Source organism: Grosmannia clavigera (assembly GCF_000143105.1).
Source record: "Grosmannia clavigera kw1407 unplaced genomic scaffold GCSC_108, whole genome shotgun sequence".
In the NCBI taxonomy this organism is placed as follows: Eukaryota; Fungi; Ascomycota; class Sordariomycetes; order Ophiostomatales; family Ophiostomataceae; genus Leptographium; species Leptographium clavigerum.
Genome location: NW_014040837.1, coordinates 1,184,634 through 1,206,557, shown reverse-complemented (window position 1 = coordinate 1,206,557; position 21,924 = coordinate 1,184,634). Strand labels below are relative to the sequence as shown.

General features: G+C 55.3%; 3 protein-coding genes across 3 annotated transcripts; 1 reads left to right on the top strand and 2 right to left on the bottom strand.

The window, feature by feature from the left end:
• Positions 1-469: 469 nt before the first annotated feature.
• CMQ_6703 (g2 m phase checkpoint control protein) lies at positions 470-2,602 on the top strand (the record flags this gene model as incomplete). Its single annotated transcript, XM_014320389.1, has 4 exons — positions 470-486; positions 556-591; positions 650-890; positions 1,124-2,602. 4 exons carry the CDS (start codon positions 470-472, stop codon positions 2,600-2,602), a joined length of 1,773 nt encoding a protein of 590 aa, XP_014175864.1.
• Positions 2,603-3,251: 649 nt separating this feature from the next.
• On the bottom strand, positions 3,252-8,458 carry CMQ_6966 (aex-3-like, denn domain containing protein; the record flags this gene model as incomplete). The annotated part of the gene is made up of 4 exons (XM_014320652.1): positions 3,252-5,047; positions 5,707-6,673; positions 6,727-7,983; positions 8,069-8,458. The coding sequence occupies 4 exons, from the start codon at positions 8,456-8,458 to the stop codon at positions 3,252-3,254; spliced, it is 4,410 nt and encodes a 1,469-aa protein (XP_014176127.1).
• Positions 8,459-11,997: 3,539 nt separating this feature from the next.
• CMQ_6855 (kinesin family protein) lies at positions 11,998-17,539 on the bottom strand (the record flags this gene model as incomplete). The annotated part of the gene is made up of 4 exons (XM_014320541.1): positions 11,998-12,561; positions 12,619-16,913; positions 16,976-17,299; positions 17,389-17,539. The coding sequence occupies 4 exons, from the start codon at positions 17,537-17,539 to the stop codon at positions 11,998-12,000; spliced, it is 5,334 nt and encodes a 1,777-aa protein (XP_014176016.1).
• Positions 17,540-21,924: the final 4,385 nt, after the last annotated feature.

Genomic DNA, 21,924 nt, shown 5'->3' with positions numbered 1-21,924 from the left:
CGTTCGAGGAGGCTCAGCCAGCTGCCACCCCGGACAAGGCCGTTCTGAAATGCTGGAGTGTGGCGGTGCTCAAGTGGCTGGTGTCGACTTCCCCACTAGCTTCCACCAACCACCAACCAACCTTAATTTTCTCTTTTTCTCCTGCATTCATATTTTGCTCTTTCTACCCTTCTTTTTCCTTACCTTTTCCCTTCATGATCCTTATCCCAAACCCCTCCGCCTCCGCGTTCATGCCGCAGTCACAATCTTGCATTCTCCCTTTTCCTTTCTAACTCTCTACTTGGTGTTTCTTGTCTTCGCGCACGTTGTCTTCTCTGCCTGGTCCAGCCCTGATTTTCCTGCCCACAAGAAATCTCTTCATTTTTCAGATCGAGCTCAATGAGAAATCGCTGAGCTAGCTTGTCACCGTTTCCTCTACTGCTCTTTTCTTAATCATCGCTTCTTGCATTTCTAAGACACCGCTGGCGCCATGTCTGAATTCTTAGGGTAGGGCACCCAGTCTCCTCATCGCCGGCCTATGTCTGACTCCACACTAATGCATACTTTTGGTTGTAGAGCGCGTATTTCGCTTATATCCAAGAGTGATATTCGGTAAGCTCAAATGTCTCCTTTCGCTTTGGCCTCGTCGTCTTCTAATGCTTTTTCACAGCTACTCTGGTGTCCTCCATGAAATCAATTCTGAGGAATCCACAGTCTCCTTGGAGAATGTTATATCCTACGGCACAGAAGGCCGCCGAGGCAAGCCTGAGGACGAAATTCCACCCGCAGATCAAATCTACGAATACATTGTGTTCCGTGGCAATGATGTCAAGGACCTGCGTATCGAAGAAGGACCCAGTTCCAAGGAGACGAATCCCAACAACGTGCCAAATGACCCGGCCATAGTAGGAGTGAGTAAAACGGGTTCTTTCTTTTTATCTCTGCTGTGCACATCATAGCCGGCCTTTCTGATGAAACATTTTCGGATGTTAAAACACACATTACTGAATTGCGCAAACAATCCCCATGTTGATATTTCCGTTGCCTTCCTTCTGATCTGGCCCAAAGTGCATCAAATATGTCTACAAAACTGCTGTTCCGGTGCCAGTGTGCTGACCATGTCGTTCTCGACTCTCTTCTACAGGCACGTTCACGTCCCATGAACAACAATGCACCCCCGCACTTCCAACAGGGCCCTCTCGGTCCTCAAGGCCCGCTCCAGCAGGGCGGCCCAGGCTTTGCACCGAACATGCCCATCCCTCCGCATCCCGCCGCCTGGGGTCCCCAAGGCCCACCTCAAAACTTCCAATATCCCCCTCCGCCTGGCTGGTACCCCCCGCAAGGAATGGGCTTTGCTGCCGGTGGTCCAAACCCATGGGGAAACTACTACAACCCTGCTATGGGTCCCTACGGACCTGGCGGCCCTGGTGGCCCTGGCGGTCCGAACAATGGTCGCCTACCACCTCAGCAAATCCAGCCGCAACAGCCGCTGCAACACCAGCCGCAGCAGCAGCAGCAGCAGCCACCCAAGCAGCCGGCTGAGGCTCCTCGGTCGCGGCCATCGCCCGTCAGTGCTAATACTGAAAAGCAAAAGGGCCCGACGACCGCATCAGATGTTGAGCCCAAGTCAATTGGCCAGTCTCCGGCACAACAGTTCGCGGGCAGAAATAACATTGTCCCCACCAGTTCTCGCGGTGGTCGGGTACCGGGTAGTGAGGCAAAAAAGCCTGAAGCGCCGTCGGGTGTTCCCAGGAACGGACCAGCCGAGGCTTCGCCTGCGGCTACACTGCCAGCGGCCCCGAAGGGCATAACAAGAATTGCACCCATCGTTCCTCTACCTGCCGGCCTCGTCAGCAAGACGGTAACACAGACGACGATGATCACAAGCAAGCAGACGGGAGATGCGGCTGCCAGCGCGGCGGCGCTTCGTGATGCAACACAGGCGGCTAAGGCGGCAGTTGCTGTGGCCATGGCTAAGCTTGAGGGAGGCGGCACCTCTGGACCGTCGCAAACTGCGCCGGCAGTGTCAGGCCAGTTTTCCAACGGCTTTTCTGCTATCGACAACTTGACGCGGAAGGTTAACGAGATGCGGGTGAACGCTACTCAGCCGACTGGTGCGAGCAACGGACGCACGCGGGGACGCGGTGGCATGGGTGGCGGCCGGGCGCCGAAGACAGTTCTGCCAGATGCCGACTTTGATTTTGCGACTGCCAACGCCAAGTTCAACAAGGAAGATGTAGTCAAGGAGGCTGAGCCAAGCAGTGCAGTGGAGTCCTCCGAGGGCGTGGAGGCTGCTGCCGTCGAGGGCACAGACGAGACTCTGCCAGCATACAACAAGACCAAGTCGTTTTTCGACAACATTTCCAGCGAGGCCAAAGACAGGGCCGAAAAGGGCGGCCAGAAGGCTGGTGGGCGTGAGTGGAGGGGCGAGGAGCAGCGCCGCAACATTGAGACGTTCGGCCAGGGAAGCGTGGACGGTGGCTTCCGGGGCTATCGCGGGCGTGGACGTGGTCGTGGACGTGGAGGATTCGGCCGTGGACGCGGCGGTGGTGGTGGTGGTGGTGGTGGTGGTGGTGGTGGTTTCAGGCGCAACAATGAGTCGCACCAGGGCGTTGCTTCGTAAAGCCGCCCATTCTGCATCTGCTTCTTTTTCTACATTTTTACGCGAACAGGTGCTGCCACATCGAGGCCACCCCATGACGACGAGGACATGATGCGGTGGACGAATTTCGGGAAAGCTCGGTTCGATTTCTTGCTTAAGATGCGTCGCGATTTGTTTATTTTGTCTTTTTTTCTCTATGGCGGTGTTTGTATCAATACTACGGCTCTATGGAACGGGGAATGGGGAAAGTTGGATGACGGAGTCAACTATTAGCATGGCACGTCTGGCTGGGTACTGCATATCCATTTTTGCGTGGGGCATAATGTGGGCATATGGCTTTGATAAGCCGTATGCCTTATGTTTTCTTTTTTTTTTCTTTTTTTCGCTGCTTCTTTTGGTGGATGAGAGTTCGAGTGGAGTATACCCGGTTGAGCCCGAAAGAGGCAGGAGCAGAGCAATACCAGAAGATGCAGCCGAAGACTAAAAATGCACACTATGGTGAAATCTTGTGATGATTGACTGGAAGCCAGTCATAAAATGGATTTACCAGGACAGACACGAATTTTGATTCAGATGCGTTTGTTTCGGTCTATAATAAAGAGGTCGCTCCTCTATGCATGTTGGTATCTTACAACAATGGGATGTGGCTAAATATGCACCTCCCGTCTTCTCATACATTCTTGTCCTTCTTCCCAGCCTTGGGCCTTTTGTTGCTGCCCTCGTCTCCGGAGGCTTCCGACCAGGAGTCGTACACGACCAGTCGTGACTTAGAGCCACCATTGAGACCGCGCAGCAGCGGCAAGCCGTCTTCCGCATCCGAGTCCAGGTCCGGGTCGATGTCTGCGGCGTCTGCCATTTTGCTGTCGGCGCCATCTTCGTCCTCTTTGTCACTCGCATCGTCGTCGTCCTCGCCACTCTCCTCACTACTTGTCGTCCCCGAGCTGCTCGTGTCGCTATCCTCAGTTGCTTGTACCGCTACTGACGCCGACAATCCGCCTAGCATCGGTGTGCCGGCGTGGACCACCTTTCGAGCCGTCGAGCCGAGCACGTGACCCGGAGGCAAAACCAGCCCGCCCGTCATGTCGGCGTCGCCGCGCCGCAACACACAGATGGTCGGGAACTCGAGCACGGCGCGGCCTGGCAGAGCCGTTGCCAGCGTGTCGCCGGGCAGCAGAGGGATGAGCTCCTTGCCGGCTGGTGGCGGAGGCGCAGTGGTCTTGTTCTCGGCCCCGGCTTCCTTGGCTGTCGGCAGGCGTGGACGCAGCAAAAAGAACAGCATATCGCGCCGCGCCGCAGTGACAGCTTCATCTTCGACTTGGTCGTCTTGTTCGTCCCCATCCTCGTCCTCGTCTGGGCTCTCGTCCTCGTCGGTCCTGCCGTCCCATGCGCCCGTCTTTGGGTCCTGCCAGGCATAGGTCGCCGCAAAGTCGCCGAGGCCCTGATCCGGACGCGCAGCCAAACCTCCTGCCGTGCGCCGCTTCTTGTTCTTGCTCGGCTGCGACAGCAGGTGGATTCGTCGCTTCTTGGCCTGCAGCTTCGGGCCGCCGTCTTCGTTCGTGTGGCCCTGGTTCCGCCGGCTGTCGCCCACATCATCGTCCACAATGCCACCCGTCTGCTGCAGCACCCAGGCCATCATGGCCGCGTATCCTCGGCACAGTGGCACGTGATCCAGCAGCCGCCGCAAAACGCGGGTCGGCTTGGCCGTCAGGCCGTCCTCGTACACGAGCCACTCGACCTGCCAGTGCAGGTGTACTTGGCCCTCCGCCTTGGCGGCTGTCTGTCCTCTCTTTCCCGCTCCCGACGCCATCAGCGTCGCCACCGTCGTGTTGTTCTCGCGCTGCCTCGACAGGCCCATCGGCACGCCCAGCAGCTCGATCCCGTCGCGATCACACAGCGTCCGCACCTTCTTGCTGGGGCCTCCATGGCTGCTTCCGTTCACAACCTTGGCTGCCGCGCCTCGACGGTCGACCACTGGCACGAATCGTAGCTCGTCGCCGTGCCATTGCTTCTGCAGAACCATGGCCGGTGCCGCCGCCGCCGACGACTGCTGTCCGCCTGGCCGCTTCGACGAGCCCCGGTAACTGCCGCCACCTCGTGTGTTCCGGCCGCCACGCTGATCGTCCTCGCCGAGAACCGGTGGCCGCAAATCGCCGCTGCGCAAAAGATGACGCTCCTCGACCAGGTGGCGCTCGTTGCGCTGGCGCGCCAGCTCGATGCCGCGCAGAAAGTTGTAGTCGTGGTCCACACCCGCTGGTGTGCACAGGTCTGCTCGCGGCACGTACGCCGTCACGTCCCGAATGCCGCTGCAGCCTGCGCGTGCTCGATGGCGACGGCTGCACTCAACCGAGCAGTAGCGAATTCCGCATCGCGGACAGCGATAGCGAGGCGGTACTGCCCGGCAGATACCACACAGCGTCGTCAATAGCGGATCCGACATGGCCACGTGTTCGCGTATCTGTCCGTCGACTCAATGGTGCCGGTGTGTGGTCAGAAAGACGATGCAGCGAAGTCCTACGATGCAAGAAAAAACACGACTAAAAAGCAGCCTTATCACGATAAGATATACGATAAGATAACCAAAATATTTTGGAATCCAGATTCAAGACAGTAATCACGAATAAAACCAATGCGTTATATCGTTACGGTACAGCTTTGCATTCAAGGCCACCGCCTCACTGATCAGCGAATAAGCAAAATAGGGAAAGAAATGGCTGCTTCCGCCCAAAATATCATCTCGGCAATATAGTAAAAAGGAAACTAGACTAGATAACAAAAAAAAAGATATCGGGAGACCGCAAGAATCAGATATAAGAACGCCACGGCACTTAGTCATATAAGAACCCGTCCAAAATCAAGACAAAAAAGGAAAGGAAATGAAAGAGAGAGGAAGAGAGGGAGAGGAGGGAGAGAGAAGGCGAGAGACAGGGTGGGAGTTCAAGGAGGATTGGATTTAGGCAGGTCAGGAAGTCGGCTGTCTGACCGTCACCGTTTGTTCGCATACGACCGTAAGGTGTATTCTGTTGTTGTTTAGATTCAATGGGGTTGGTTGTGCTTCAAGCATCACCAGCCCCAGCCACGCCGATCTTTGAGTCATCGCGAACCCCCGAGTGCGCTTATTCGCGCACCGGAAGAGCGGTGGATCAGGTTCTCCGAGTGCTTGTTGACAACACTGTGCATCGTCTCCACGTCGCTGCGGTTGCCATACTCGTCCTCGTCCTCGACAATCTTGGTCGGGATGTCGTGACCGATCATGTACTGCTGCGACGACCGCTCCGGCGTTGTTGTCGTCGATGCGATCGACATCGACGTGCTCGCCCGGTTCGATATCAGATCCGGCGTCGGCGGGATGCTCGACGTCCGGCCCGACGGCTGCAGCCGGCCGTCATCGCAACCCTCCGATGTTGCTACCGAAAGGTTGCTGTTCCGCCGGCTGTTCATCAGCGACCGGCGCCGGTCCTCCGACATCACCGCGTCCTGTGCCATCTCCAGGCCCTCCACCGCCGCCTGGCACTGCTCTGCAATGTTGCGGATGATGTGTGCAATCGCATCCGTCTTGTCCTTGAGGTGGCGGTCTGCCACGTCCTTGAAGCTGGACGACGACATCCGCTTGCTGCGGAACGTCTGCAGACGCTCTTGCACTTCCTCCGGAGTACCTTCCAGGTCATCCTCATAAGACATCTCGAGCTCCTCGAGAATGTCATCCGGCTTGGTCAGCGACTCGACCAGGTGCTCCATGTGGTGAGTCTGGCCGCCGATGAGGCTGCGCAGGTGCAGGACCACGCGGCGCGCCTCGTCGCGCTGCCGTGCCAGCGTCACATTGGTGTGCTGAAGAGCCGTGAGCTCCTTGCTGTTGCGCTGCCGCTCGCGCTCGAGCTCCTCTGCAATCTCCTGCTGCAGCACCAACGCCTCAAGAGCGTCGTCGCGCTGCTTCTCCGTGCCCGTGAGCCGCACCGTCAGACGGGCATTATCGTCCTTCTGCTGGTCAATCAGACCGCCAAGCCGGCGGTTCTCCCGCTTGTGGTTCTCAATCTTGACCTTGAGGTCTTGCGTCTCCTTGGTGAGCGTCTCGGCAAAGGCCTGGAATTTGAGGAACTGGGGATATCGTTAGCAGCCGAATTCGCAATCCGCGTGTGAGAATTTCTTACCTGCTGCTTCCAGCTTTCCAGCTCCTCCACGAGGTAGTTGTTGCGCTTGGTCACCTTGGCCAGCTCCGTGTCCATGCGGCCCTTCAGATTGATAAAGTCCTGCCATGCCTCCAGAGCATCGCGAGAGTACTGGTTGCGCTCCCGCACAATCTCGTTCAGGTGACGCATCGAGACCTTGGTCATCAGCGGCTTCTTCACCGAGCCACCAAACACGGCCTTGACGCCAGAGTTCCGTCCCATCTTCTCGCACACGTGGTCCATCACAGCCATAATGGCGTCCTGGTTCCACCACTCTGGGTCCTGAATCGACTCGACCTCGCCCCGCATAACGATGATCTGACCGGCCGGCACAAGCTTGCCGCCGCCGTAGGCCGAGCGCAGGTGCTGAGGAACACCCGACGGCGTCACGTCACCGTTGAGGGACTCTGTCAGGCGGCTAACGAACTTGTTGCGCTGGCCAGGTGTCAGAGCAGTGGGCGGGCTCGACGTGAGAACAAAATTGCGGTCCAGGTCCACCACGAGGGCGTCGCTAGGCGCAGTGAACAGCGAACGGCACTCGGCAGTGATGCCGAGGATGTACGGGCCAGGCTCGTCAACGAGCTCCTTTGCGTGGCGGGCGTGGACGACCGGCACATAGAGACCGCTCCACTCGTAAACGCGCACGCAGAAGCGGACTGTCTCGGCCGCCATGGTGAGCATGGCCGGATAGTGGCTGACAAAGATGATCCGGCGAGTCGGAGACACGGCCGCCTCGATGACGCCGACAATGTTGGGAATCGACAGGCAGCAGAACATCGGCCACATGGCAAAGTTTTGGAAGCCGGTCGGAGACGAAGGAAATTGGTAGCAGAGTGCGTAGTCCTTCATGTCGATCCGGACAAGGTCGTTGAGCCGCGGCGCCGGGAAGCTCAGGATGCGCGAGACCTCCTCGGCGTGGAAGAGGTTGGTGGCCTTGTTCCAGTGGATCCACATGCCGCGGAGGTAGTCGCCCAGGAGGTTGTACAGCGGATAGCGCGACAGGAAGGACAGGCAGTAAGGAATCCAGTATGTCTCGTCAGCGCTGTCGTAAAAGTCGGACTCGGTGCGCTTGCGAAGGTCGCGGATCGTCTCAGCACGCTTCTCGTCAGCCCTCGACCAGACCCGCAGGCAGATGCCGTACAGAGTGTGCGAGGAGTCCTGCTGCAGGACGAAGGCGTGATGCACACAGTGAGGCTGGCTGCGGCCGGTGCAGATCTCGACGTCGTGAGGAAAGCAGGCCTGTGGTCACGAATGGCATGCGTTAGCACTCTGTTCTTGGCCGACGCGTATCCGTCTCCCAAACAGTCACGAGCTGGGTACTTACCCGCATAGCAGCGTGTAGTGAGCGGGCGATCTCGTTGTCCTGCTCCAGACGCGGGCTGCTACCGAGAATTTCAGGCAGCCAGAATTGGCCGACAGCACCCTTCATGTGGCCGATCTTCCCTTGAGATGGCGACGGAGCTTTCACCCACTGGGACGGCTCACGGCCGACACCGCACACCATGTACGCATGGGTGAGGGTCTTGGGCGTCCGCTGCTGAGGCTTGCTGTTCAGGGTGGACGGGATGGGCTGCGTGATGCGGGAATGGAGCGATGACGTTCGGCTGGGGATGATGAGGTTGGTGTCGCCCTGGTCACGGGTGCTGGGACGGCCTTCACGGTCGCCGGTGCGTGGCCGCGTGAAGGACGGGTGGGTATTCAGAGACGGCGCCATTGTGTTTCGTCGATATATAGAATGGATTTGTAGAGAAGCGAAAGACGGCGGAGCAAAGTCAATGCTCGGCCTTGAAAAAACGAAGGTCGGTAGTCGAGGGCACGATGAGCAAGCGGCTCATTAGACGTCGACTAAAAAGGCAGCCCAAAAGGGGGGCGAGTAGGCTGAAACACGAACAGAGAAGCAATCGGACTGTCGCCTGAGAGTGGCGGCAGACAATAGACAATCGACAATTGACAGGGAAAACAAATGAATGTTTGAACGCGAGTCTCCCAGGACGGGTTGGACCAGAATTCACTTCCTTGGCCGTCAAGACACAGCAACGCGAGCAGGTAAAAAGGCGACAACCACGAAGCTCGAGGCTGCTTGGCTGTTGCGAGAGCACACAGGCAAGATGGAGCTTGGTGATGCTACTGAGCGAAAAGAAGGGAAAGGAGAGGGAAGGAGAGGAAGAGAGAGGAGAGAAAAGGGAAGAGAACGACGACAGAAGAAGGGGACAAAAGAACGAGACCAGGCAGAAAGAGGAAAGGCAGACGGGGACAGGCAAGATTGGGCGACTAGGGTGTGGGAAGAGCACAGAAGGGAAGCAAGTTGACGACTAAAATTACGCCGTGAGAACAGTCTCTGGGGGCTTTCGGGGGGGGACGAAGGAGCTGTTGGTGCGCATGTGTAGCTGTGCTCGACGGCACTTATGAAAGGCACTACACCAGTTTGGATCGATGATGGTGGGTTTGCGAGGCAAGGACACGGCAAGCAGGCTGTAGGCCGTAGATACCAGCCCCAGTCGACGATGGATCACAGCTAAGTGGAGGCAGGAGGCGAAAAGAAGAAAAAGGCGCCAAAGAACGGCGTAAACAGAGCTGCAGGAAGAGAGAGGTATAAAAAAAAAGAAAAAGCCCGGGCCAGACATGGACGCGAAAGCTGGAGTCAATAGGATGGGACGCAATGTCAGTTCGGGGGTCAGAGCTCTCTGCTAGGGGAGAAGAGGGTGTGAAGGCGAGATGGGTGGGCGTGTTTTCGACAGGGGCTGGCTGGTGGACAGGGGTTCGCTCGCTGGCTCCGATTTACCCCTTTTTCTTTATTTTTTTCGGCCTGGTGGCAGAGTTGAGTCGAAGCGAGACATGTGGAAGAGGGGACCAGAGCTACGAAGAAGAAAGAAGAAAGACGAAAGAAGCAAAAAGGAACAGTCCGTCTGGAAAAGGGGCCAGCTCGGCTCAGTGGCAGGAGCACATGGTATCGCCCTCTGAGAGAGAGCACTTTTATAATGCACATGGGGGCAGGCGCAATCTGGTCCAGCTTGTACGGAGTATTATTGCTATTACGATGTGTACGGAGTACGAGTACTAAACATACATAGTACGACGTAAGATAGTACATAGTATGGATGTACGAGAAATCGTGTTGGTCGTGCCTGCCTCTCGGACTCTGTGCAAAGTCCCTTGCATACGACGTATGATGAGCGGCTTATCCTGTTTGGGACTAGCAGGCGACCTGGCTATATAGGCCGTAGTTGGCATTGCCCTGCTTTTAGTGGTATCAAGCTGCGTTCTCCAAAGCCCCCGGCCCTGGTCTTCCCCCTCTTCAGGTAAGATACAAAGTACCGAATAGAGTGGCCGACTCTCGGTAAGCAGTGCTTGGGGCAGCCAGTCGTCATGTCCGGTGCCAAACTGACAGCGATCGTGCGAGGCCTGTCTGGATCTGACACAGACACCAGGCTGGTCCTATCTTACTCTGTAACGAGCTGGCCGGGGCGCTTGTCCTGTCGAAAGCCGGCTTTTGTACACTCCCACCACCGATCCGCGTGGCTGTACCTAGGCGAGGGCTGCGTGCAATAATGCATGGCCCTGCCGGAATGAAGATGTGCAACGCCAAAACAACAGGATGGGCGGGTCTTCCTGCGACTTGAAACGGCCGACAGGAAAGGCCTGATAAGGCCGCAGGCGAAGGAAGAACACAAGAGTCCAAGGCGGCCGCGCCAGAACACTCGTATTGTTCTCTGGCAGTGCGCTGTCCCTGGCCCCATGTCTCAGTCCGTCACAGGTCATAGCACGCTGGCGCTCGGCTGCAAGGAGGATATTTTCAGGGGACGAGCGAACTGTGCAGAGACTCCGCCAAGCAGCTCAGCACGTCAGCCGGGCATCCGAGCTGCTAGTCGCATGTAAGATACTCCGTATGCATCTAACGATACGAGCACTTGTTGTACAAGACCTGCTCCACGATGCCGATGCAGGGGGACAACGCCATTGCTACATAGTATGTATACAGACAAGAAAAAGAAAAGACAGACACGCTCGTAAACCGCGGCGCTCGCAAAACAGCCCAGCAGTCGTATACCAGCCGTTCTGCCCGGCCTGGGTGGCGTCGCGCTTTGACCTGTCGTAGTGCTAAGATATTCAGGTCTTTTCCGGACCTCGTGCGAGGTCAGCACACAAGCGAGGAGACGGCATGAAGCCAGCTTCCCTCTCTGCCTTGCTTTCATCCCCGGCTCTCAGACGACAAGTCTTTTTGCATCTCCTATGCAGACACATCGTCGCGGGAAATGAGCAAACCCGTTACAGAAAACGACCGAGAACACATGCAATGCCTGTCGTATCTTATCTGAACCAAAGTTTGCTCAGAGACGCCCTCTAAACATCGGGGCTCCACTGGCAAGCCGTTCCGTACTATGTAAGATACTCCGTAGTCACCCTTCTGCCGTCACACTGTTATAGGTTGCATTATTGGCACTGCCTGCTCCTGTCTCGGTACCTAATGAGAATTGCTGCCGAAACGGCCTACCTGAAAGCGGTGGCGTCACATCGTCACATCTCCCTCTCCAAACTCCGAATGAAGGCTTGTGGCACCCCATACCTCACACCACGGCCGGCTATAACCCGTCACTAGCTGCTTTCGCCAACCCAAGATAACATAATCCGTGTCACAAACGGGGGCCCAAGAGCCCTTCCTCATCGTACGGAGTACTCGTCTCGTAGTCTCGCAACGGATCCGATTCAGTCAACTCTTCCTTCTCATAACATACAGCTCGAGGTCAAAATGTGGTATAAGGCAAAAGAACAAATAAAGATGGCCACCCATTTTTCGTCTTCAGCATGCCTGCATTCCGCCCTCTCTTCCAACCCTCATTCAATACATTCTGATATATGAACAGTAAAACAAAACAGATAGAAAAGAACAATTTCAAGCGGTCATGTCATCTCGGCCATTCAAGAAATAGAAACATAAGTAAAACAAGCGGCGGAAAAGAATGCCAGATCAAAAGGGGGAGGGGGAAGTAAAAAAGTGGCAGATCTGAGCAAGTTGAAAAAAGATCGCCTCAAATGGCAGCAAGTCTCGCACAGATCGCTTGCGCAATAGCCCGTTCTTTTGCTTACCCATGAAAACAGAAGAGCGAACCAAACTCCTCGCCACGCCATGTAAGAGTCATCAAAATAGGACAGAGAAGACAAAAAAGACAAAAAAAAAGACAAGGAAACAAAAAGAGCCGCCATCGCAGGAATGACATCGCTCGATAGGCAGCCAAACCAGACGAGACTGTCTGCTTAGAAGCAGTTCAGGCTGCCCTTCTTCTTCTTCTTGCTGATCGCATTCATCCGCTCCTCCAGATGAGCACGAGCAATCTCGGCATCGCGCCGCTTCTTGCGCTCCTCCTCCACCTGGTGCAGGCTCCACCGGTTGTCCTGTGACGGACGCTCCTTGAGCTCCTTAATCTCGGCCTCCAAATCTGTGCAGCGCCGACGCCACGCCTCACAGTCCGTCTTCATCTTATTAGACTGGTCCTCCAAGTCCGTCAGCGCCTCCTCCAGCGTCTGGGTCAGTTGCTTCTCCGCCTCCAGGTGCTTCTCGATCGTCCGGATGCGCGCCTCCTGGTCCTGCTGGATCTGCTGGAGCGCAATGTCCTTGCTTGGTGGCCGTCCTGAAGTTGTCGGTGTCGATGGCACCACAGTCGTCGACGGTGGCGAGGTGGAGCCTGGAAGAGGTGGCAGCGGGATGGCTGGTGGAGGCGACGGAAGCGATCCCACCGATGAGCTTGCCCGCAGCTGCGAGTTGGTCGAGTTGGACCGCTGTGGTGCGCCATCGGCTGACGTAATCCCGTCAAAGCGAGCCTGTGCAGACGTCTGGTCAGCTCGTGTCTCTACTGTCTGCACCCGTCTGTGGCTCACCTTCAATGCTGCGTATTCCTCCTTGACTGCCTCCAGCTCCGACTGGATCCGGCTCTTCGCAGAGTTAGCCTCCTCGATTTTTTGGTTGCGCTCAGACTGCAGAACAGACAGCCGGTTGGTTGTCATCTGGGCCTGATCAAAGTTTGTCTGCAGCTGCTCCTCTAGCTCGTCGACCAGGCGCGAGTTCTTCTTGTTCCTCGTCTCCAGGTCGTGCAGGCGCTTTTGCACAACGGCCATCTGGTCCGCCACAGTCGCACCGGGCTTCCGAACCAGCTCGGCGTCGGGACCGAGCATGACGGTCAAAACCGAGCGAACGGCCTCTAGGTCGCGCATTACCGAGTCGCTGATACTCGTCAGCTCTGCCACAGTCTCCTGGAGCTCCGCCGTCTTCGCCTGCTCTGCCGTGAACGATTTCTTCACCGACACAAGACTGTCAACACGTTCTGCGACCTTCTCCACGCTGACGTCAAGTCCGAGAGCAAACGCGACCTTGGCCGCCACTTTCATCAAGTCTTCGCGCGCCTCTGTCAGATCGCTCTCCAGAATGCGAATGTTCTCTGCATGCTCCGTCATGAGAAGCTGTATCTCCGCATCGTACTCATTCCGCGACGCTTCTCTCACTTTCTCAAGGTCATCGGCGTGGCCGGCCTGAAGTGCTTCCAGGTTCTCTTCGTGGCTAGCCAGAGCCCTTTCTTGGTCGCCAATCCTTTCCTCCAGCTGCGATACCAGCGTCTTGTGCACATAGGCCTCATCGAGCGCCGCCTCACGAACCTTGATAGCCTCCTCCAGCTGCGCCTTTGCAGACGCGTAGTTGGTTTCAAGCTCGGCCACCTTGCTCGCATTGCTGTTGATAATGGCCTTGTACTCGTCCACCTCCGTACGCAGCATCTGGACCTGCTCTTGCTGCTTGCGCTGTTGCAGTAACAGTACCTTGGAGTCGGCATGTGCTGGATCCTCGCCTTCAGCAAAGGCAATAGTCGCCGTAGCCTCTGCCAGCTGAGCCTGAACATGCGAAAGCTGGGCCTCAAGCTCAACAACCTGCTTCTTCATCTGCTCCTCTTTGCCGTTGAACGCTTCCAGCGCTGTCTGATGCTTCGTCTCCCAGTTCGCCAGATCTTTTTCAAGACCCCGGGTCTTGTCGACGTGGGCTTGCACCGTAGCCGAGTTATCCCCAGCCATGGCTGCACGCAGCGTCTGGAGTTCCGCCTGCAACTCCCGTTCATGTTTGCCGTAGGTTTCCTGCAATCCTCTCAACTGCTGCTCGTTCTTTTCAAGCTGGTCTCGTAGAGTGGACGTCAGGGAAATGTCCATTGGAGAAGTCTTCAAACTCGAGCGTTCACGGGTCAAGCCGGAAATGATTGTCATCTTCGTTTCCATCTCCCTCTTCGCTGCTGCCACGCCAGCCTCTAGTTCTTGGATGCGCTCTGCCCTGGCCTGTAGCTCATGCATGGCTGCGTTGAGATTTATTTCGAAGTTTTGCATCATATCAGGGTTGTGTGAAAAGTTATCGGCAGCGATGTTCCGTAGAGACGCAAACGACCGGTGAGCCCGGTCAACATTCAAAACATTCTGGCTGGACTTGCGGCGGATGACAGGTGTGATGGATCGAGGAGACGTGACTTCGGTAGCTTGTTGAGCCTTTGCCACCTCCGTTTTCAGTTCCTCCACCACGTCCAACGTTTGGTGATGTTGCATTTCCAGTTCCGCATATCTGTGCGCTAGCTCCTTTTCAGCTTCCTCTTTCTTGGCGGCCAGCTCACGCAAATGCTGCAGCTCAGCCTCAAGGGCCCCGTCGTTACTCTCCCCAGTGCCATGCTTGGTCGAAACACCACCCACCCCAACCCCAGGAAAGGACGTGGCGTTCCGCAACTCCTTCCTGGGGGACAGAGTTTCAGCATCGGAATGGTCAACCGTAGCCGGGGACTCCATCGCTGACGACAGCTCAGAAGAGAGTGACCGTGTTGACGAAACGTGTCGCCCGTTCTTTGCGTCATTAGACCTTGCATCGGAGAAGAACGACGACGGTCTTGTTTGTGCCGTGTGGGCTGTGTCGGTCGCAGACTCCAACGAATCTCTCGCCACATCCCTTGGGAGCCCGGATTCATCTACCGAGTCTTGCAACTCTGCAAGCGTCCGCAGCGCCTTTTCGTATTTAGCCTGAAGGAGCTCAAACTCATTCAGAGTCGCCTCATGCTCGACACGCAAGCCAACGAGCTCCTCGCTCACCGACTCCAACTTGTCAGAAACAAAGTTAGACTGCGCTTGGCTATCCTGGTAATTATTCAGACGACCTTCCGAACGTGCTGCAGCGCCACGAGGCAAGCGAGAGAGCTGTGCCTCAACTGAATCTTCGGCTTCTTCTGCCTCTCCGAAGGTTTGATTCCCCACCTCGTCATTCTCGTTCTCGGCGGCGTTGTCGTTGTCGTAATTGTCATCGTATCCATCGTCTTCTTCCTCGGGAATGACGTCGGTGTTGTGGCTCATACGGCTGACATGGCTCTGGCTGCGCGAGTGCTCTGCGATGCTACGGCTAGCGGTGCGCCGATGGCCCATACCGTTGCCGTTGGCCACGGAGTCTTCCATCGCACCGGCACCGCTGGCCATACCAGCAGGCGTCTCGGACCGGCCGTCCTGCTGCTGCATGTTATCGAGTTCATACAAGAGAGAGTCGAGCTTGCCGAGACTGCGTTGCCGTTCGACCACCTGTTCAAGGCGGTCGATTTCACGCTGCATCAGTTCGGCGTCTTGGTCGGCTTCAGCTAAGCGCTCTTCGAGGGTGGAGATATAATCTTCGCAAGTGGCCTCATTCTCGCGAATGCGTGAGATTTCTTTGCGCAGCTCGATGACAATGGTGGCATTTCTTTCCTCGCCGAACGTGTGGCCGTCCAGCTTGGACTCGAGATCGTGCAGATAGTTCTCGGTGGTGGCTTCTCGGTCCGTGAGCTTCTGCAGCCGGGCCTGAAGCTGAGAATTGATGGTCTCGACGTAGGCGCATTTCGTTTCCTTTTCCAACAGGCTTGTTTCTGTACCCGAAAGAGTCGCCCGAGTGCTGGAAAGTGACTGCTCCAGTGACTGAATCGTCTTTTCGTATTCTAAAACGACCTGCTCGACTGCCTGGGCGAAGCTGTTGGATCTGTTTAATCGTGCAGACGCGCTGTCACCCCCAGCATCAAGCAAGAGCTGATTCTCGGCCACCTCGTTGTCTCGCGCTTTGGCCATCTCAGCAATGAGTCGGGAGTGTCGTTGGCTCAGGGTGGTGTAGTTTTCCTGTGCATCCAGTAGGGCGTTCTGCAATTCCACCTCCCGTTCTCCTGGACGATCGGAACGCTCATTTGTTGATAGTACGCGCCGTTCTCCACTAGTCCCTCCAGAAGCTGCGCTGCGAATCTGCTCTCGCAAAAAGGCGACCTCCGCCTTCAGGCGGTCAATAATTGCCTGTTTGTCGCCCTCTTCAACCTGTTGGATCCGTGGCTTGCTCTGGATCGCCCGGGCCCTCTGTGCATACTGCACCGTATTGAGTGTCTCGCTGAGATGAAACTCCGGGGGGGTAACACACGCAATCATGTAAGTGATTGCATTGCCACCCAAGGAATCCTGCAGCAAACGAGTCAAGCGGGAATCCCGGTAGGACACGTGGGCGCCTGGCTGCCGAGACGAAAGCTGGGAAATAACCTTTCCAAGGGCTGCGAGGCCGGCATTGATAGAAATTCCCTCCCTGGCACGCTCGCCCTGTGCTCCCGTGTTCTTCAGGCGTTCACTTCCGGCCAGATCAACGAAATGGAGCTTGCTGTCAATGGTGACCCAGGATTCGGTGCCTGACATGGCTTCCAATGGAACAGACATCCGTTTCTCGTTCTTAGCTCCCGGGGTGCCTGCTTTCCGCTGGACTAGGTTCAAGCTGAAGACGGCGTGCGACCGCGACGACCGGGCGTTGATAGCGGTAGCATCGGTTTGGCGAAGAGTAGATCCAAAGTTGAGGGCGTTCATGAGGTCTTCAACCGAGCAGATCTCTACCTGGTGGAGGCCCGTGAGAAGGATGTTGCCTTTGACATCTTCACGAATTGTGACATTCGCGCGCTCCTGAACCGGAACATGCTCAGGAAGTAGTAGGTCGCGAAGCTGCTCGTTGTAGATCTCCACATACGTCGCCATGAGAGTCCAGGTCTTGTCTGTTTTCGGGGCGGCCTGGCCGTAGCCTCTGGGAGCGCGCATATGGGACAACGAGGCGCGGTTCGTGGTGCCTTTTGGGCCATCCAGCTTTTCGAACAGCGCTGCAGCGGCTCGCGGGATGACGCCTAGCAAAGTGAGTTAGCATTACATGTTTTACATGTGATGTGAAGTAAGAGTATGCCCCTACCCATAATTTCCAGATTGTCTTGGTCTATCGGCCCAGATGTTCCCATGGTGTAAGACTTTCCAGCACCAGACTGGCCATAAGCAAGAAGGGAGACATTGTAGCCCATGGTGAAGGCATTAACAGAGTCGTCCAGATACTCCCAAACGCCGTTCTGCGTCACCTCGGGACCGAAAACCCTGTCAAAAACAAAAAGTTTGCGGCCTTGTGGTGAGTCGATCGACAGGCTCGTGTCGGACATCAAATGGACCATGGACCGTTGAAAACGTTGGGGAATCAAATCGTAGCCGGGGTCGGTAGGCTTCAGAGGCGGACGCACGCGAACAACTGGAACAGTCAGCCAAGGAAAATCACCCGGTCCGCAGCCGAAAGCATGGTGCCTGGAAGAAAGAAGGACAGAAGCCGGATATACGTACCGACTTTGACAGACGTGCGTGTGTCTTCGTCCGAAGCACGGCTACCACCTGTCTTGCTACCAGCACTCATGCGACTATTGCTTCTCGGAGCCGGACGAACCATTGCGCTCATAGGCCGCTGAGGCGCACCCGTGGAAGAAGCTGGTGACATGGGGTGAGAGTTCACTGCGGAGGTCGCATCGCCTACGTGGGCAGAGTTTGTAGAAAGCGGAGGAAGTGACGAGGAAGTAAAAGCATGGGCAGAAGTAGCGGACGCAAAATATTCCATAACGGCTCAAAATCCTATATGCGTGCACACGCAGAGGAAATATGCCAGCCAACCCGCGCGGGCACAGAAGAATGTGCGTTGGCGGCACGTCCCTCCCACCTCGCAGGTACTGTGCCTCGTTGGCACGCTGTGTTTGGTTGTGTTTCTGTCGGTTTTACTGCTTGACAAATCGTGTCCACTGACAAGGCGGCAAGGCGGCAAGGACAGGTCGGCGGTAAAAAGGCGCTTTGGAAATCTGAGAACCACGGGTCAAATAATGAAGGACAGTGGTCAATTTCCGGATCTCGTTTGCGACAGTCGATCCTGGAGTGCAATCGTAGGAAGAGGCTGTAGAAGGCACGTTGGTCGAGCTTGGCCTCCTCTCTATGAAAGCGGCGGCATTCAAATTAGAAAAATCAAACCGCCGGCTGTTTCCGTAGTCGCGCAGATGATTTCGCGAGTATGGGAGTTCGTGTCAGGGTTCGGCTCGCGGGTCGTAAGCACTGGAGGTCCGTTGATATTAGTTGAAGAATTCTGGACGAGTGGTCCTTGCTTCGTCGGCTGTGACGGGGAGCCGAAAAAGTTGAGACACGACACAAGAATGCTAAAAGAAGTGAAAAAGAAATAGGAACAGGGTCGCAGCAGGATGAGCGCCAATGCACCGTGTTCCTGGTTCTTCGGGGCAGGCTTGCGGGAAAAGGGGCAGGGAGGGTCCGGCCATAAAGGGGAGTGCATACCATGTATCGTTAGTTGTGAAAATGTTGGCCAGTCTCAGGTCCGTTTGGGCAGCTGAAGCGGCCCATATGTTTATTTGATTACCGCCAGGGGAAAGCCAAATCTTAGTTCAGAAAACGCGTTGCAGGATACCTCCGATTGGGAATAGGACCAGGCCAGCGCGAAGGCTCGATTGGGTAAGCGATAATCGAAAAGGGGGATACCGAGTGGAAACGTCTGGAGAAATTGTGGAAAGAGAGAGGGCGATGCTTTTCGAGGTCGGTTTTGTCTGGTGGCCGGCCAAGAGAAGCAGAAAGCAGAATCAGATACAAAAGCACGGAGTACAAATGTGCAGGAAAGGCGGTAAAGATAAAGATGAACCGCGGGTAACGGGGCCAGAAGAAAAAGAAAAGACCGACTGATGCCGCGAGATATAAGAAGGTAAGATGCAAGCGTATCTAGCAGGGGTATGTAGCAGTAGTAACTGAAGTCGTGAAAAAGGCGAGAAAAGAGGGCAGAAAAGGAGGCCACATATCTTCCGTGCGCAGACACGCAAATCCGCTGGATTGACAGGCAGGTACCCAAGACGACACCAGTCCTCCACGCGGCCAACGGCCGGGGCAGTCTACCAAGATACAGTGAAAGGTGCCTTAGTTCGGTGGGGCCATCGCGCCTTCTGCTTTAGCCCAAACCCGGACGGCCGTTGGCCAACGGCATCTGTTTGTAAGATAGATATCCTAAAGCAGTTGGCCGTTGTAATCTATCGCGAGGACACTACTACTGTATATGTAAATACGCTACGGGCAATGGACGGATACGAGCAAAGCGGTGCGCGCTAGCAGAAAACGGTCGCGCTTTTCTCCGTTGCAGGCTCCGTACTCCGTACTCGTAAGATGCAGAAATAGCGCCAGGTTGTCATGGAATCCGCGTAGGCGGTGCAGCGTCGAATTGCCTCAAGAGTCTACGGAGTACGGAGTACGGAGTAGATGGCAAGGATCTCTATGCGAGCAGCATGCTTACGGAGGACACCGGCATTGCGTTAGGCCTCGCGATGATCCTTATTTGGTGCCTGGTGGAAAGGGGCCCAGAGATCTTGTGGGTGACCGTTTCGGCACAGGGCACGACTCATAGGTCGAGCTGCAAGGATGCCAGCACCATCGGCCTGGTCTTGTTCTGGTGGCTTGCCGCCCTTGCCCGACTGCTTTTTCTCCTAGGCCCGCTACCTAGCACCGGGTCGGCGACAAGCCTTGTCGTACCATCACCAGGAGAATATTCTTGACCTCTGTCAGACGCCTACGATTCGTTCTTCCAGGCCAACAATGCATTTTCATGCGCCTTGCCAGCACCGAGAAGCATCCAAGTGCGGGCACTGCAGGCACTGCAGAGCAAGATAAAAGACATTACAGAGATACCACGTCGTTAGTATCTTGGTCGAATACGACCCAAGTACGTCTTCATGTGGAGTTTGAGCACAGAAAGTGGCCGGTTGCAACTCCAGCCCGCTTCCGTTGCTACGATCCAGCCCCCCTAGGCAGGGCTCTGTTACCAACGCAAGCCACTGCCATCAGGTGTCCGTATCTTACTTGCTAATTAAGATACGAGCAGCACACTCTGTCCATAATTCGTGTGTGCTCGTTTTTACTCGGTCACATAGTAGCGTTTCATTAAGGTTGTGCTTGCCGTGCTTTATCCGTTGTGCAATCGCAGAGGCCTGTGCCAGACATATCCACAATGTGCAGGGTACAATATTTGCTGGTTGCTTATCTTAGTAGCATACGTGTGCCTGGCAATGGATGCTCCACCTCTCCTTCGTGCGGAACTGCAACGTCCTGTTGCGCTTCTGTGTTCACCCGAGATCGCAGGCTGAGGATGGCCTGCTTATTTCTGTGTCTGGGACCTTTGGCAGCATACCACCCAGATTGTTGCTTGGTACGAGGATACTAAGTACTGACGCGATACTTTGGATTTTTCTGTTTCTGGGTCTCTACAATATTATACCAACGATATTCACGAATTTCATGCTCTGAATCATGCGTCAAATGCAGATACGGTGTCTTAATCAGAACTGCCTTTTAAAAAAGCACAGAGACATGGTTTGAGCCAAGTCACACCCAATGCGGAAACCAGCCGCCGAGAATCAATACCCGCATGTGATGGGGCATGAAATATGGTTCTCTGTGTGGACTGTCCTTCATTCGCCATCCACATCACCAATAATCGGATGTACTCAGACGCTGGAACCATCGTCAACCAGTGTTTGACGCACCCGCTTCCCCAGATCGCCTTGGGTTCCCACGAGGACCCCGGAAGCGTCGTTACCTGAAATAAAACGGATTATTGCTATTTTTGTATATCCAACACAAACAAAAAAAAGTTGTGGTATACTTTGCAAGGCTGCATATGCAGCATATTTAACCTGGCAAAATCTCGCAGGATAGTGCCTTATCTTCCCTTTCAATCGCATATCACACGAGCGGATGCGTGGGAGAAAGTAAGCGAAGACAGCTGAGGCACGAGTACTCCGTAATAGTTGCCCCTCTTTCATGCTTTGAATCCGCTTTCCTGTGATGATCACAGCCCAGCCTCTGGCCAGACAGGTTGTATTGTGGAGGTGATGTGCAGCGCTCACTGCGGAGTGTGACTTCGTTTCATCTGTGACCACATTTTCCCAGATGCAGTGTGATATGCATGCATATGCTATGTCACGGCGCCGAGTCAATCTGTGATTGCGCCCTAACCTGCATACGAGGGGAAATGCGTACTCCTTGAACACACGTCCAGACTTACTTTTGCATATTCCATCTCGCCCCCGTCGGCTCATATTCAGCAAATATATGAGTTTGCCCCGTACTACCCAGACTACCGATGCGAAGGAACTACACCACGACGTGTTCGGCCGTTTCAGCACGTCACATTCATCTGGTTGTACCCACCTATATATACGACGTACAGGTAGTTGCAAGACTCTTGCCCTTTTTCGCTTTGACTTTTTTCCCTTGAATACAACGGTGTGCTCACTAGTTATCGGGGGTCCAGAGTAAATACCGGCCGGCTTGGGGTTTTGCAAGCTTTTGGCATGAACTCTTCATGGCGATTTACTGTGTGAACAGCACAAAACTTTCGACTTCCAGGTAGAACAAGGAAATATGACCAATCAAAACGTCTCTTTGTCACGGCTTTGCGCCTCGTCCAATGAGGTGTTTTTGAAGGAGCGACACCACGTCGTTCGAAGCCCACCCTGGTTTCAAACCCGTGCATATGACGCCCGAGAGCTCCCGGACGTTCGTTTCTCTCACATCGCCATTACCATCCGGCGAATACACCCTATTGCATCCCCATCACACTTGACATATCATACCTATCAGTTATGGTACCTTACAATTTCTGCCCCCTATATAGGGACGATTGAATGGCTGGCTAGGACGGCTTGATTGGGTAACTGTACTCGACAGGCTCTTCACACGGGCAGCCATTTCCCATAGTCACGGGTAAACTAAATGTGCGGACATGAGTGCAATCTCCTCATTCACATGCACGGAGTACAGATACGATATACTCCGTACGGAGCCGAAATA